General features: G+C 39.4%; 1 protein-coding gene across 3 annotated transcripts in view; it reads left to right on the forward strand.

Moving 5' to 3' along the window:
- Positions 1 to 17,858, forward strand: part of LOC143028145 (cytoplasmic aconitate hydratase-like) — a 74,481-nt gene that overhangs the window by 39,150 nt on the left and 17,473 nt on the right. For all 3 annotated transcript variants that reach the window (XM_076189825.1, XM_076189827.1, XM_076189826.1), the window contains 6 exons: positions 1,853 to 1,985; positions 2,143 to 2,272; positions 2,384 to 2,514; positions 2,647 to 2,818; positions 3,063 to 3,163; positions 3,300 to 3,416. In XM_076189825.1, coding sequence (XP_076045940.1) covers positions 1,853 to 1,985; positions 2,143 to 2,272; positions 2,384 to 2,514; positions 2,647 to 2,818; positions 3,063 to 3,163; positions 3,300 to 3,416 — 784 coding nt within the window. The remainder of the gene's footprint in view (positions 1 to 1,852; positions 1,986 to 2,142; positions 2,273 to 2,383; positions 2,515 to 2,646; positions 2,819 to 3,062; positions 3,164 to 3,299; positions 3,417 to 17,858) is intronic.

Consider the following 17,858-nt stretch of genomic DNA (forward strand, 5'->3'; position numbering starts at 1 on the left):
AACCTAACCCACCAAACATGCATTACTAACTACATCCTCCTCTGTCAGTGAAGTGTATGGGCATCTGTTCTCTTAGTGTATTTGTCTATGACTCTGCCTGATGTATAGATTATAGATCAGCTTTTAATTTTTTGCCAAAAAAGTCCTAATTGATATTGCTTGTGAAGTCCAGTGAAACCGCAAGAATATTATACATTTACATACAGTGGGGATGCTAGATGACTTTGGACTTGGTTAGCGAATGTGGAAGGAAGCGAGACATAACATGCATGTGGAGAGGACATTGTGGTCTTGGAAAGCTTTACATACCTTGGTAGTGTAGTGCATAACATGATGGGTCATGTCAGGAAGTACATAGAAGGATTGGTATTACCTATGGTGTATATGGCATTGTTGTTGAAAATTCAAGTCACTTGTGCTCCCTGTCTTGCTGTACAGTTGAGTCATGGACACTGAATGCTTACTTCAAGGTGCCTTGATTTCTTTGTTACTAAGTACCATCACCAAATCATGGAGTGCCGCTAGAATGACTTTATATCAGACCAGACCCTACTGTGACTTAGTTTAGGGCAGTTACCAGCATAATTTGTGAATGTCAACCGGCATGGGGCACTTTTCCCTGATGTTGTTCCTACTCACATGAAGGGGATGCTCAGAGAATTCATGGCAGGGCAAGTTGATCAAACCTGTTGAGCTGTTTGAAGCAATGCACTCCCTGGCGTAAGCCCCCAATTGATGATGACGTTGGAGCAAAAGTTTAAATAGCGAGGTGTTGTAAGAAATGGGGTAGTGCAAGTGTTGGATGGTGACCTGAACAGCTATGGTTTTTGCTTCTCTTATGTGGGATTAATGTCTGGAGTAGGGTCTGTTTTTGACCGGGTATGGAATGTGAATGCGCTTTTGTACATATGTTTTGTGGTGGAGTTTTTTTTTTTATGTTTTGCTGGTTGTTAGGTATGTTGGAAAACATGCTATGTAAGCATGGTCGAGTGTTGTAGATTTTCACTGTCTAATTTATTGTAGATTTTCACTGCCAGGTCATGCGAGTATATGAGGGGTATCCGTATATGCACAAAGGGGTACGGACAAACTCCCAGGACAAAGGAACCAAATATGGTTTGGAGATCATAACACTAATTAGATTAGTAGGTGTGTTTGGTCTGAACGTTCATACTAAGTTTCTTATTTCCCAGTGGGTTTTTTTTTTCTGCATATAGATTTAATATAATGGATAGTAGATGGAATTTTGAATGCCCTTATTTAATTATAATTGCCTAATTCTGTATACTGGTCAGGGCATGGACTACATAGAAAAAAGACAACTTGCTTTTAAGGGATATTTATTAGAAAATTCGAGGTATTGACGATGTGGGGATTCTTTCTGCATGCGGGATAGTGGTGAGGATCCGGACTTGTGTACATACTAGGAGGGGATACGAATAGTAGTGTCAGTCTCCAAACCATATAGTAAACAACCAGGTTTAGCATATTTGTCCTTTTGTAGAGCATAAACTATCTGCGGGAATTTGTCTAGCACAAACCTTTAGTCGTCGAGACGAGAGCAGTAACTAGGAATTTTTTTAACTTGTTTATCAATTAATGTATTTGTAGTTGGTTTGGAGGGACCACGCACAGTTAATCAGTGAATGCAGGAAAACAAGTTTGTGCGTATCTGAACTATATCATGGGCCAGGTACCAGAATACAGATTAGATTGTCTACATGACTCATTGTCTTTGAAATCATAATTCGTATGCAGGTATTATGAAAAAATCTCATATCAGGGAGAAAGGTGGAACATTATAACCAGTTCGAAAATTATGATTAATATGGATTGAACTGTTCATTTGTAGGTCCAACGCATTGCAGAAGAATCAGGATTTCGAGTTCGAACGCAACAAGGAACGGTTCGTGTTCTTGAAATGGGGAGCATCGGCTTTGAAGAACATGCTCATTGTTCCTCCAGGGTCAGGAATAGTCCACCAGGTGAATTATTATTGCAACTGAAGACTTCCAAGCAACCACAAAACGGGGAAAGGGAGGGGAAGGCTATGTGGTTCAAAGTTTGAATATTCATGAATAAAATTAATTCAATTGAAGAATGAGCAATGTAGAAAATTAAGGGAACTGTTTGTGTGTCCAGGTGAACTTGGAGTACTTAGCTCGAGTAGTGTTCAACACAGATGGCCTGTTGTATCCAGACTCTGTTGTGGGCACAGATTCACACACAACCATGATCAACGGCCTTGGAGTTGTTGGTTGGGGCGTTGGAGGCAAGTGTAACAATGCAGTCTGTTATATTGGAATAAAATGAATTGACGAAACTAAGCGTAATATTAAAAAACATGCTGCACGTGTCAAAACTAATTCCTAATATTTCATAGGCATCGAGGCAGAGGCGGTTATGCTAGGACAAGCAATCTCGATGGTGTTGCCAAAGGTTGTCGGGTACAAAATTACTGGAACCCTCTCGCCACTAGCCACGTCTACAGACGTGGTCTTAACCATCACGAAGGTACATGTAATGAATTGCGTATATGTATAAACATAAGTTATATTAATTCCAGAACAATACAGATCTGTAGTTATTTAAAATAAAGTATGATAAAAGTAGCACTAAGAATATGATAGAAGTGAAGTCTCGCAGCACCTGAGGCAAGTTGGCGTGGTTGGCAAATTTGTGGAGTTCTTCGGCGAGGGCGTCAAGGCGCTGTCCCTGGCAGACCGGGCCACCATTTCTAACATGTGTCCGGAATATGGGGCCACCATTGGCTTCTTTCCTGTGGATGAGACTACGCTCGTTTACCTGCGCCAAACCAGTTAGTTTTCCTCATGTTAATTTCATTAATTAGAAATAAATTAGTGTTAGTATGATAAATATTAAATATCGTGAATAAGCATTAATAATATTAAGTAATATTGTTGTTGATGTCGACGTTTTGGCGACGCTACCGACTCCTTTCTTCGGATGAATCCCGCCCGGTGACGATGTAGTTTAGTACTCGTCAAAAACCGGAGGGATGCAACCAAACCTAGAGTCTGAATTCCTTTTCTTCAATACAGACAGGGAAGAGAGTAAGATCGCATACATCGAAAAGTACCTGAAGGCCATCAACATGTTCAGAAACTTCGAAGATTCGAGTCAAGATCCAGTCTTCTCGGAGGTGAGTAGATAACAGGAAGGGGTGAAAGTCATCCCTTACCTTTGTACTACATCGTCAAGTCTGTACAGCCCATCACACGTTGGCAGCAGGACTCGTGTCTGTGAAGGCATTAACATTGATATTGTTTCTTCGGCAGTTGGTGTCGTTGGACTTGGGGGAGGTCGTACCATCAGTGTCCGGCCCCAAGCGACCACACGACCGCGTCCCCGTGAAGGAAATGAAGGAAGACTTTGGAAAGTGCCTCAGCAACAAAGTAAGTTAAACAATAATTTACACTAGCCGAAAATCCACACGCAATCGTCAACATTTGGGTAGAAATCGCTACTAGAAGAAAACTACCAGCCGAAAATCCGCACGCAATCGTCAACATTTGGGTAGAAATCGCTAAAGTCCAGAAGCTGTTAATTCACGCGGCCGGATGAAACCTACCGGTGATGTTCAAGCACATCAACTGCCATCACCAAGCAAGTTCCAACCCACCATGAGAACGATAGTATAACTGTTGCACTATGTATGTGGCGACGAGTAGAGGAGTGTCCATCGTCGACCGGCCGGGTCACAGTTGGACGAGTGTAGGATCTAGTCATGACCGAAGACCACATGGACCAGAACCACACTCTCCCCACCACCACACCGGCAGTTCGCATGAGGAACCACGTGATACTACGGTATATGACTGCGTGACTCGCACACCCTGAGGGAGGAAGGGACGGTGGGGGGGAGGGGCAAGCTAGTCAGGTCATGGGACAGACCCGTTGGGCCGTAGGGTCGATCAGCAGCAGATGAGGGACTAAGAGATTAAAAGTGAGGTAGAGGCTAAACCCTCCGTGCATGGGGGGGGTAGGTTGAGGGGATTAGGGGGGAGGGTTGGGACCTCACATGCCTTGACAAAAGCGCGGCTGGGGGTTGGTGGGTTCCCTGGGTGTCGGTTCAAGTAACTAGCACTGTGATACGTTATCGTCTACCTACCACAGTGAAAGTTCCTAAACTAACAGCGAGGCCAAAGGCATCCGAAACGAAATGACACGTACTTACCAAACAGGAGCAGACCCGCCATGTGATGCAGCGGCGGCATGGAAAAGCACGATGTGAAGCATCAACTGTCTAGGTAACATCAACTGTGATATGATTTCAAACTAACAGAACACGGCTGATGTACCCAGATTGTCGTACTGCGGGACTTCGAGAATTAAGAACGGAGGCCAAGGAAGGCAAGGCATAACGGCAGTAGAGTAGACCGCATTCCCCTGCCTTGCTGATCTAGCTTTATGATTACCCGGACGGTCATACAGCTAGACCACCAAAGAAAGGCCACGCGATATTATGACTAAAGCCTTAAGACGACCTCATTGGCTCTTGCAAAAGACGTCATTGGTAAACAATGCCTTCAAATACGCGTTCCGCACGAAGGAACTGAAGTTCCCGAAGTCCATTGCCTTGCAGAAGAGGCACTACGAAGTCGATGAGTGTCGTATCTAGTCATGAAGATGGAAATAACATGAACCAGAAACAAGACCATCCAGCTTGTGAGCACCATCGGAAAGAGGAGCTTTGGTGTTTACTTCGGAACCATGTGGCAGCGCATCGATTAATGATCGAATACACAGGGAGGGGGGGATTGTAGTATTAAAGTATCCAAAATTGGATGAAACCTGCCCGGTGACGAACCTTAAGTCAGACCAGGCAGAATTCACCAAATCAAGGAACCAACACTCTCGGAGGAAAAGAACTTCCATTCCTGCTTGTCCAAACTTACCTTCTTCGACCGCTGCTTGAACGCGAATGACGGTAGGCGAACAGCCGGCGTGGGGAAGGGGGGGAGATGTGTAGGGGTATAGGGGGGAGGGACAGCAGTAAGGTAGTCCGCATGGTAGGAGAAGGGGAAGAGAGGTCGGCGGGGGGGGGGGTCATCCAAGGCTTGTATAGAGTTGAGTCAGGTCAACCAGCGACGGTACGAATCGACGGACCATGGGAGGATGCGGGAGAGGTGAAGTGAGGTCAGATAGGTCGCGCCGCCCCTATAGCCTCAGGGAATCTGTACGTCTTTTGGGACGGATGACCTTTTTTTATTGCCCAGAGGAAGGAACATAGGAAGGTAGGAAGGGACTTGGACATGAACGTGGTGCTGAACTTGAATTTCAGTCCTAAGATAATAATAATAATAAGTTTATTTGACAATAAATCAAATACACACATAGTTCCAAACAAAGTAATGTCGTAGCACATATGTAAAATAATACTAATGACCCACTTTCGGAGAAGAACAGGCGAAAGTAAAAAGATCCGTTTATTTTCTATCACTAACTAGGATCACAGTTAGTGATCGAAATCACTGATATTTTTACTTTCGCCTATTCTTCTCCGAAAATGGGTCGTCATTAGTATTACATAGTTCGAAATTACAATTGCCGAGGATAACACAAAAAACAAACATGCGAGCTTGTTTCCATTGTGTACGGAAATGGGGGCTATAATCTAAAATTAACCACAATTTAACTTGTATTACACATAAGTTTAATAAGGCATAATATAAGGAAATACCGAGTCGCACTCAATGTCTTTCCATTGCTTCGCCGACCCCCACTTTCAATCTCTCTCTCTCTCTCTCTCTCTCTCTCTCTCTCTCTCTCTCTCATTCAGATATGTCATTTTATGTATTTATGTTGTCGGTTTCTATTGATTATTCTGTAGTTCATGTTTGTTTATTCACTTCTTTTGATTTGTTTATCTAAATGATACGATTTTCAGACTTGATATGAATTGTTTTATACTAAATTCAAATAAGAAATACACAACTTTACACAAGTACATACTACTGTGCAAACATGAATTACCCATTAACACGTTAATTTGATGCCGAAAGTATGTCATTTTAATTTAGTTCATCAAAACTTCATATTAATTCAGAGAATCGCATTATTGATGTGGTATGTTAAGTTTGTATTTTTCAACATAGGGAAAAGCTTATTGGTGAGCAAGTATTTGAATTTCGTTCAGTGAAATAGAGAATCACATTGTTTATGCAATATGTAAAGTTATGTATTAGTTAATTTTGGGAACAATATTATTGGTTAGCAAGTGTTATTTTAATTTAGTAAGAGTCCATATAAAGTTGGATAGTTGCATTGTTGATGTGATGTTTAAAGTAATGCATTTGTTGATAAAGAGTCGCATTTTTAACTTTTCTGGTGAGGAACTGTCCATATTCCGTAGGACAGTTGTTCAAGGGACAACTACTCAGTTTTGCTTGACAGAAGGTAAAAATGCGGACAATTGCTTCAGTATAATGTATTTCTCGCGTATTTCCTATTACAGTTTTTATCTCCTATACTGGTACAATAAATGTGGTGGGCTGTTGTCCGCCTGTTCAACATTTCGGTGAACTGCCATTTGGTCCACTCCCATTTGGTCTACTTCAAAATTTCCATTTTGCTTACTCCAAATTCCCATTTCATTCACTCAAGAATTCTCATTTCAACTACTTCAAAGTTCCCATTTCGTCTACAGTAAAATAATCATTTGGTGTACTCCCAATTTGTCTGCTCTTGGTATACTTCGAAAATGATGAAAATAAGTTGTTAAAATACACTTAAAAGTGATAAGTAACTGTAATGGAACCAAAAAAGGATGTGATGTGGAAAGCATGAATCAAAATGTGTAATGCAGTGTAGAAAGTAGAAAGCGTATATTCTTTTTCCTGTATTGAATAGGTCATTGATGAAAACTTCACAGCAAGGATGCTGTCAAACCATTACATTTGGGCAATTTGATTCTAATGTGTACCAGCGGTATCCAGACATTTGGGCGCACGACATGTGCACACAGGACATTTAGGCACAAGACATGTGGACACAGGACATTTGGTCACAAAGTACTGGGTGTGACATTTGGGCACAGCATAATTTGTGCTGTATATTACAATCTCAAACCAAGAAAAAATAACCAAAGATGATTCTTTTGAACAACAGGCATGAAAATTTTAAATTAGGCATGAATAATTTATATTAGTTGGGTTTTACTATGCCACGTGACGAATACAAAAAGATTATGAATTACTTAGTTTCCTGCCATAAACTTCCAGACATACATATGAGAATCACAGAGCATCAGAGACATGCATTGTTTCTGATTCTCTATGAATAAGAAAGGAAAAAAAAAACTGAAAATATATAATGATGAAATCGAAATAATCCAAATAACTAAAATGTTGCAAAAATTTTATGGGTAAGTGAGCAAAGAACAATGATTTTATACGAATATCAATTTATTTTTGGATAGTTTCACATTACCAAGACAAAGAGCAATGAAGGACTTCTATCAGTTTTACAATTATAAAGGGCACACAGAAGGGTTTCACCCGAACTTTTATGTTTTTCCATAGGTGTATGTAGGGACTTCATCTTTTGGTGAGGTATCTTGTCATAAGGGTTTCAACCAACTTTATGCTTTTCCATAGCTGTGTGTAGGGACTTCATCTTTTGGTGGGGTATCTTGTCAGAAGGGCTTCACCCGAACTTCATGCTTCTTCATGAACCAGAAATCTGAAGATCTATGGTCTCCAAATCCTCATGGATGAATAAAGTTTTGTTTGAAATAAAATACTCATTTTATTGCTAGACTTAGTAACTTTCTTGATACCAAATATTATTTTATTGATTGGCATAGCATGTATTTATAAAGACATGACAGTGATGAATAAACTTTAGTTTGAAAAAAAAATACTCATTTTAGTGCCCAACTTAGTACTTTCTTGATAGACAAATACATCATTCTATTGGTAGGCATAACATAGATTTATAAAGACATCGTGACAAACTTGGCTATTAATTTACAATTTCAACTATTTTTGCTGTACGAAAGCAGTGATGATATCTTGAGCCTCTGAGTTACTCAAGTGAAACAGCAGTGTGAATCAATAAAGCACAGTATTTGATAAAAAAAAATAATAATAATAATAATTTGCTTCATTGTTACTATGATGATTTCATATTGTGCCCAAATGTCGTACCTGACATTTTGTGCCCAAATGTCTTGTGCCTAAATGTCAAGTGCCCAAATGTCGTGGATCCGTACCAGCTACATTGTAGAAATAATAGTCAAAACGCCCCTGATAAAGAAGCAAGTGAATCAAAGGAAGAAATAACTAAGATGTTACGCATTTAGGATAGTTGATTAGCGTAATATATTTAGAGAGAATGTGATAAATCTTTATTTCATATCGCGGTGACATATATACACATTCATTTACAAAAAGTATCCAATAATGAAACAGTGCAATTAAATTTAATGTTGGCACAATAGACTCTCCACAACGTTCATGGTCCTTCTAGTGAATTTAAGAGTTGATATAAATGCAATCATTATGCCAACCCTACAAGATTAATTTGGATGGAGTGAGAAGTGAGGTACGGTGGAGGTGGAAGGGGAAATAACTAAGATGTTACGCATTTAGGATAGTTGATTAGCGTAATATATTTAGAGAGAATGTGATAAATCTTTATTTCATATCGCGGTGACATATATACACATTCATTTACAAAAAGTATCCAATAATGAAACAGTGCAATTAAAAATTATTTAATGTTGTCACATTAGACTCTCCACAACGTTCATGGTCCTTCAAGTGAAACAGCAGTGTGAATCAATAAAGCTCAGTAGTTGAAAAAGACTAATTTGCTTGATGTTACTATGATGATATCATATTGTGCCCAAATGTCGTACCTGACACTTTGTGCCCAAATGTCATGGATCCGTACCAGCTACATTGTAGAAATAATAGTAAAAACGCCCCTGATAAAGAAGCAAAGTGAATCAAAGGAAGAAATGACTAAGATGTTACGCATTTAGGATAGTTGAGTAGCGGAATACATTTAGAGAGAATGTGATAAACCTTTATTTCATATCGCGGTGACATATGTACACATTCATTTACAAAAAGTATCCAATAATGAAACAGTGCAATTAAATTTAATGTTGGCACAATAGACTCTCCACAACGTTCATGGTCCTTCTAGTGAATTTAAGAGTTGATATAAATGCAATCATTATGCCAACCCTACAAGATTAATTTGGATGGAGTGAGAAGTGAGGTACGGTGGAGGTGGAAGGGGAGATGAGGTTGATGAAAGAGTATTGGGATGGTTTGGCCACATGGAAAAAACGAGCGAAGAAAGATTAGTAAAAGAAATGTAGAAGGCTGAGGTGGATGGGGGTGAGCGTAGGGGGGGCGGCCAGGGATGGGATGGGGCGGGGGGGGGGGGCGTTGAACAGGGGGGTGTCTGTTGGTGAGGGAATTGCGAGGCGGAGGATCGGGCTGGCTGTGTGTGGATGACACTGATAAATGGAAGAGAGTGGGAGGGGGTTGGGGAATGCTTATGTGTGAGTGATATTTTGACGCAGCCCGAAGCGATTTCTCCCCGTCTTCAGTGTTTCAGCATGAGGGGACGGGGAGGTGGGGTGGTCGCCGATTGAGTGAAGCGGGGTACGGACAAAAAACCGTTAGTTTGATTTATGCTCTACAAAGGAACCAAATATGCCAAACCTTGAGTTGTTTATTAAATAGTTATTTACAAAAGGGTTTGGTGATATGACACTAATTGGATGAGGTGTGTAATACTGTTCACTCCTTTAAGTGAGATAGGTTGGGTCTCCATCTCAAGTATATATATTTAGATCAAATATAATGGATAGTAGATGGAATTTTGAATTGTCTTTTATTTAATCTATAATTGTCTATATATTTTCCTTATACTGACGAATTAGGTATACTGGTCTATGGAGTACTTAGAAAAGACCGCTTGCTCACGCGGGATCGGTTTTCGTAGGAAGGGAAAAGAACTCTGTAGGGAAATGAAAAGATAGTTGTGTATAATAGGGGACTATTGCCACAAAGCGCTTTAAGGGATATTTATTAGCTTTGTGTTGTGGCTCAGGCGGCAGGGCAGAAGACCTGGAATTGGAGGCCTGCTTCACTAAAGATTATGAGGGGATTCTTTCGGCATTCGGGATATATACTAGGAAGAGATACGAATGTTAGTGTCATATCTCCAAACTATTTAGTAAACAACTCAGGGTTTGGCACATTTAGTTCTTTTGTAGAGCATAAATTATAAACTATCTGCGGGATTTTGTCCTCAACGTGCGGGATTTTGTCATGTGGGATTCAGTCCTCCGAGATTTTGTCCGTAGCCCGAGTTAATCGGCCTTGCTGTGGATCCATAAGGAACAAATATGAAATGGAGGGAGGAGGGCGTGGTGGATAGAAGTGGAATGGGTGAGAGTGGATTTTTACTACCTTCCTGGTAAGGGAGAGCATTTTGGAGATATGTATGTAGCAATAGTTTGTTGGTCTCCGTCTTGAAACTGTTTTATTTAATGTCGTTTTTATTTATTTATTTATTTTTGCTTTGTGGCGTATTTTATTTTTATATAATTTCATAAATGGAATCAGTGTTTGTGATGTCTGAACAGAAAAATGCAGTGTGTCGGATCTGAGGTCAGATTAGATAAATTAGGTCAAATGAGGTTGTATCGAGTATGTCAGGACGCTGTTGGAAAGACGACGTCCAACCTTTGGAACACATCGAACAATTACATCAGAACTACTATATTTTTCCTAATTTATAAATATCCATTGACTTTCATTTCTTCATCATATGTTTTGGAACATTTTCCCATGATATTCTACCGACAAAACGCCGCTGGCTAAACGTCGACATGCCAATGCCAAAGGAACGTGCAATGGAGGAACCAAAACTAGTCAAAGGTTGTGACGAATTTGCGGTGCACACTATATCACGAATACAGTGATTTTTAATGTGAATTGAGATTTAGTTTTTCAAAATTTTTGTTACATGAATAAATATTTACCCATAATGTGTTGAATATCCTTCCAGTTATTCTCACTGAAATGTTTTACCAAATGCTGGAAAAAAAATCTGCCCTGTATTACTACTTTCTGCCACACTTTTTTTATTTTATATCTCTGCAATGAGGTCACGGATCCCCAACTGTCTGGAATAATTACACAGTAAAAGAGGAACTAGTGACAATTAAAATGTAACTTCAATATGCAACACAAGCGAATGTAGGACAAAACGTCCCCGGACAAAAGGTCCCGAAATCTGCACCCCAAGGACAAAATGTCCCCGATATTTAGGACAAAAGGTCCCCATTTTTTTTCAACAAATATTGATTTTTATCAACTGTTTATACATTTTGGGACATAGTTAATTGTGGTTTTATAACAACCCTTAAATTCAGGAGAAACTAAAAATTCACCACTCACTTTTGTTAACGAATTTCCAAAATAACTTGTAATCGTACTTATTGTTATTTTTACCTATGTGCATTACCTTGCATTTACTTGTTAAATTTCATTAGCCACTTTTCAGACGATCTTTTTAAATGTTCATTCCGCAAATTATGAGTACAATTACAGCACACAATAATATTATGCTTTATTGAACTTATATTGTATGCCTATAAAAAAAATAATATTATGCTTTATTGAACTTATATTGTATGCCTATATAAAAAAATTAAGTTAAAAACCAAATATTCACCAAAAAACATATAAAGGAATAAAGTAAAACACATCTGACAAATTTTTAGAAAAAAAAAAATTGAGGACATTTTGACCACCCACCTAGGCCGTTGGGGACATTTTGTCCCAGGGGTACAGATTTCAGGACATTTTGTCCGGGGACCTTTTGTCCGAGCACCAACACAAGCTAGCCCAAATCAATTGTCATACGTTTGATTAATATTACAATTAATATAAAAAATTACGGTAATTCACGTTAGTATACATAGTACAGATAACAAGCTGATTGAAATCAATCATTGAATGTGTTTTGTCAATTTGTGAACGATATTTATGCATGTAAAACTATTTTATTGCATCGCTTCTGACCCAGGGAGTCAGCAGAAAACAATGGAGCAAATATACAAAGGAAACCAGATATAGGCTGGATGCATGACTTGACAGGCTACTTTCCTTATGTTGGGAAATAAACAGTTTGGTATAAAAACGTATGACCTCCAGCTTTGGAAATAATAATGCTGTGAATGAAGAACTAGCAAAATAGTTCGCCATCTTGGAGCAGAAGCGATATCAAAACAGAACACACGACATTTTAGTCACAAAGAATGGCTGAAGTTGATAGAATAATTCACACATTTACTGTATTTGTGCGTGCATCCAATTTTGCCAAGAATTACAGTTATTTGCCCAAGATAAAGTCGACGTTTACAGGAAAATAGCCATTCCATAGAATATGGTTTTCTGGTCGGCCAGACGTTCCTGGGATTTTTATTTTGTTTATGCTATCACACGACCACAAGGTATTTGGTATCATGTTGACCTGACAAATACACATTTATGCTAGCATTATTATTAGTATTATTATTTCTGCACAAATATATACAATAATTGTCTACAATTCAAGTCGTGTCTGTAGTTTGCCATCATGGCGTTCCTGAATTTTCAGGTTTTATTTACTTTTTTCAATCACTACAGAATAATTATAGTCATAAACATAATTTAGGTAAACTTTTTGTTTATATTTGGTTCTGTGTCCACTGTGTGTATGAATGGTAAACAGGTTTGTGCATGCACCCTCAGATCTCCGTGTATGGCACGGTCACTATACGTCCCATCCAACCCCCCCACCTTTGGACCTCACTACCTCCTGCCCCACATCCCACCGCCCAACCCTAAATCTACCATTTCCCTATGTCAGGCTTGGGAGTTTGATCTCACACAAACACACGCACACACACACACACACACACACACACACAATAAAATGGGATAGTAGAGATACAAGAGGACATGGGAAGAAAATCAAGAAAGACAGGTATAGAAGAGACAATACACGAATTTAAAATGTCTAGATAAAACGAGATATAAAGACGGGACATCACGAGCATAGCTCCCCTTCCCGTAAAATACAACTAGGTAAATACACGCGCACGCGCGCGCACACACACACACACGCACATTGCGTGTAAGGTTATATTACCCATAGATCGGACATATATGAGATCAAAACTCTCTTCTGGAGGGGAATAGTTTCGATCATCAGACCAACACGTGATCCAAGACCATGGTGAATCACACGCGCGCACACACACACACACACTCGTGGCGCAGTTGGTAGAGTTCCCGGCTGCCACTACGGAAGTCCGGGTTCGAATCCCGCCCAAGGATTAAATAATTTCAGTATCGCTGCGCTGTGGGTTGCTACTCCAACTCTCGTGAGCGGAGAGTTGGAGGTGTGTGTGCATTCGATCACCAGACCAACACGTGATCCAAGACCATAGTGAATCTCAAACACACACACACACACTCGTGGCGCAGGTGGTAGAATTCCCGGCTGCCACTACGGAGGTCCGGGTTCGAATCCCGTCCAGGGATTAAATAATTTCAGTATCGCTGCGCTGTGGGTTGTTACTCAAACTCTTGTGGGTGGTGAGTTGGGTGTGTGTGTGCATTACCCATAGACCGGTCATATACGAGATCTGAGCTCTCTTTCGGGCGGGAAATAGTTGTCGATCACGAGTCCAACACGTGATCCAAAGACCTTGGTGAATCACACATAATGCAGATGCATAACTATTTTGAATAGCTTAGAATACGATGTAGGCCAAACCGGAAGTTGATGATATGATAATTGCTGAATAAGGAGTTTCAGTTCGAGTTGGAGCCATTTGTGAGTGTGTAGACAGGTATGATATTTGGAGAGTAAGAGACGGCGTCCCACCAACTTTACTCCTTTCCTGTACACTACAGGTAGGTAAAGCCGGGTGCGCGCATATCTACGCCTACTTCCACCTATCTCGGTGTCTGAAGGTGATCTCATTCTACGGATCCCTTACCACTACCCCGAAATAGTGAAACACAATACAGAATGTCAGTATACCGAAATATATAAATAGGACAATTATAGATGAGGGAAAAATCAATATTTTATATACTGTCCATGATATATATATATATATATATATGTATATATATGTATATATATATATATATATATATATATATATATATATATATATGCGTAAACACCAGACTCAAAGTGGGAAGTTCAACTTCCCACTTTGAGTCTGGTGTTTACATTGCTCCCTTTCAACATGGATCCCAGACTCCAGACCTCTTCGCGCGCGCACACATACAGATATATATATATATATATATATATATATATATATATATATATATATATATATATATATATATCAACCACATATCACTTTCAATTCCAAACCATTGCAAACGGGACTGAGAGTCGCTCGAAGGAGGCATCCGTTGGAAATTGAAACGTGGGCGAGCCGAGGATTCGAACCCAGTTACAGTGGCGTAAATCAATACGCTATCTTGATAGCGTATTGGTTTACGTCACTGTAACTTTGTTACGGGTTAGCTGGGTTTGAATCCTCGGCTCGTCCACATTTCAATTTCCAACGGATGCCTCCTGCGAACGACTCTCAGTCTCGTTTGTGATGGTATGGAATTAAAAGTGATATGTGGTTGAAAAAAGATATTAATTGATCACTGGGAACCATTCAGTGTGTATGTACATATATATATATATATATATATATATATATATATATATATATATATATATATATATATATGTATTCTGTACATATTTTATGTTGATTATGATAAATTAGTCCAGATAACTTGTTTGTACATATTCCCTATAGCCTAATCGTATTTATACATGCAAATTAATTCTTGTTTCTATTTATAATTTATTTTCTATTTTGGTTTTCGTTCATTTGTATTAGTTATGAAATTCGGCATTCTGCGTCTCGTCTTTCCGACATGACGCCAATTCTACACCCGTGCATTTGTCAGTACCCGTTCAAGGCACCTTAGATTCACTTTGGTCAGAATCACTAGGCCGCATGCTAATAGCGGGGCCAGTACATCAAAACACAGCACATGGCCAGACACTTGGGTATAATGTATTTTTTTTATGATTTACCTGTGATTGATGGAAGGGAGTGGATGGGGGATAGGGGGGATTAGGGAGTATGTGTGAATGACATTTTGACGCAGCCCAAAGGGATTTCTCCCCGTCTTTCCGCATGAGGGAGGGGGGGGGGGCGAGTGTAGGACAAAACCCCTCCCGGGCAAAACATCCCCAAATATATTTAACCAATTTACTTGTCAATGAAAGTATAACATCAATATTTTCATCATCACCACCACCCTGATCACTACAATCACATCACCATCATTATCATCACCACCACCATTATCACCACGGTGCACGACACAATGTCGAAAGACAGAACGTCGAAACGACAATATCGACTGCAACAAAATGTCGAAATTTCATATATCGACGTGATTATGTACATTAATTCACCGAAAATGCAAACCTGTGTTCACGCTCAACAACAATACCTGAAATATCCACCAAAAACTTTGTGTCCTTTCCTAATTAGCTTTCTTGACTGTACATAAAGTGAATATTCTAATTTCAAAATAAATTCTTGAACTAAATTCATTCGAATACAATGCAAAGAAAACATGGCAGAATTCTTTGTTGCTCAAGAATGAGGAAAAAACTTTCTTAACTGTACATAAAGTGGATATTCTAATTTCAGAATCAATTCTTGAGCTACATTCTTTCAAATACAATACAAAGTAACCATGGCAAAATTCCTCGTTGCTCTAAAAGGAGGAAAAAATCTTCCAGAAGAGGTTCGTAGATATCTTCCGGAAGAGTCGAGCATCAAAAGGATGATTCAGAGGCAGCCTCGTAAAAACCAGGGCTTACATCGTATTGTTACAAATCTTACCCTGCCTGATCCTTACATCAAGACAAAACAAGGGGACCCTTGGATCATGGCTGATATCAGTGTTGGCAGCAATGATCGGATCATAGTGTTTTGTTCAAGCGACAACCTGAGAAATTGATCAAACTCTTCGGCATGGCACGGCGATGACACTCTTGACGTCTCCCGGGGATTGTTTTATCGGATCCGGGACATAATCCCTCCCGGACAAAATACCTCCGGACAATATCCCTCCACAAAAGTGAGCGGGCTGGACAAAATCCCCCACATCATTCAGATTAGCAGCTCTCCTATTATATACTATCACATGGAAAGCAACTATCTTACCTCACATTACCGAGGTGCTAATGCATACAGTACAGACATTTATATATTTGTTTGAATAAATCATTTATGAAAAAAGTTTTTTGCTTCACTACTACACCTTACAAATATATATGAAAAAATTGTATACCTTAAAATACATAAATAAACATATACTCACATACAGTCAAATACTATATGAGAATATACATTAAGATACATTGATATATAAATACATTAATATACATGCATAAACATATACTCTAGGAGGGATTCTGTCCAGGGGGGGTATTGTCTTTGGGGGATTCTGTCCAGGAGGGATATTGTCCGGAGGGATTGTGTCCGGACACCGTTTTATCAACTGTACACCCTGCATGCACCAGTGATGGGGCAAATGCTGACTCCTTTTCGTGTTGACAACCAAGAAAACCATAGAGATTTATTATCGTATCTTCTCGGCCATCCAACAAGCTGCATGACAACGCGGTCAATATTTACAGAAGTGACTTTGAACGTGCTGCGATGGAAGCTGCAGTGGATATCCTGTCTGTGCAGAAGGTCGAAGCCTGTTTCTTTCACTTTGTTCAAGCACACTGAAGAAAGGTTGTGGATTTGGGTTTGCGTGAAGATGAACAAACTCACACAGAAACTGTCCTCTCACAACTTATCGCTGGACATGAAACATCTAAACCAAGGAAGTCAGTTAGGTCAACGAATATTGCGCATTGTTTCTCAGTATGAGGACCGATCCATTCAGGAATATGTTGAAAGTCTAACTTTCAGTATACCATATTGATTTTTTCTGATATAATGCATAACATCCATTTGTACCAGTACTTGTATATTTAAATCTATGTATAAACAAATGTGAAAAGAAGTTTACATATAAAATAAACGTGCTTTTTTGTGTGATTCCATTATTAACTGCAATAAGGCAATCTCAATTCACTGTGGTTTCATTAATAGTTATTTGATTAATTTAATTGCAATTGAACTGGTATAAATGACTGTTGTTTAAGTTGTTTTATCTTCATTGTTATGTTAAAAAAGAAAATCTTTCCGGGCGGCCATGATGGGTTGAGTGATTTGGGAAATATCGGTCTTTATTGCAGAATTAGATTTTCTTTAAAACAATATCCATCTTCAAACAACCTCTTTTAGTCATGATTAGTCAAGTGCCACTAATATACAAGGCACACATGAACGAATAATCGGTAAAATGCATATTTCGACATTATGTCGCATTCGACCATCTGTCGTGTCGACATTTTGACCATTCGACGTTCTGTCGTAGATACTTATCACCAAATCCACCATCATCAGCTCATCAACATCAACTTAATCACCATCGCATCACCACCACAATTATCACATCTTAAAACCAGTAATCACCACCACTAATAATATAATCACCACCGCGACCACCATCATTAACATTAGAGGAGTTGTTTTGTCCAGGTGTGTTTCGTCCGGAGATGTTTTGGCCGGATAGAGGGGTCGCCGATTAAATGAAGCGGCCTTGCTGTGGATGTGCTGTGTCTTACTGCATTGCTTCTGACCCAGGGTAGTG

Source organism: Oratosquilla oratoria, chromosome 9, assembly GCF_046742065.1.
Source record: "Oratosquilla oratoria isolate Oo_2021 chromosome 9, ASM4674206v1, whole genome shotgun sequence".
Taxonomy (NCBI): Eukaryota; Metazoa; Arthropoda; class Malacostraca; order Stomatopoda; family Squillidae; genus Oratosquilla; species Oratosquilla oratoria.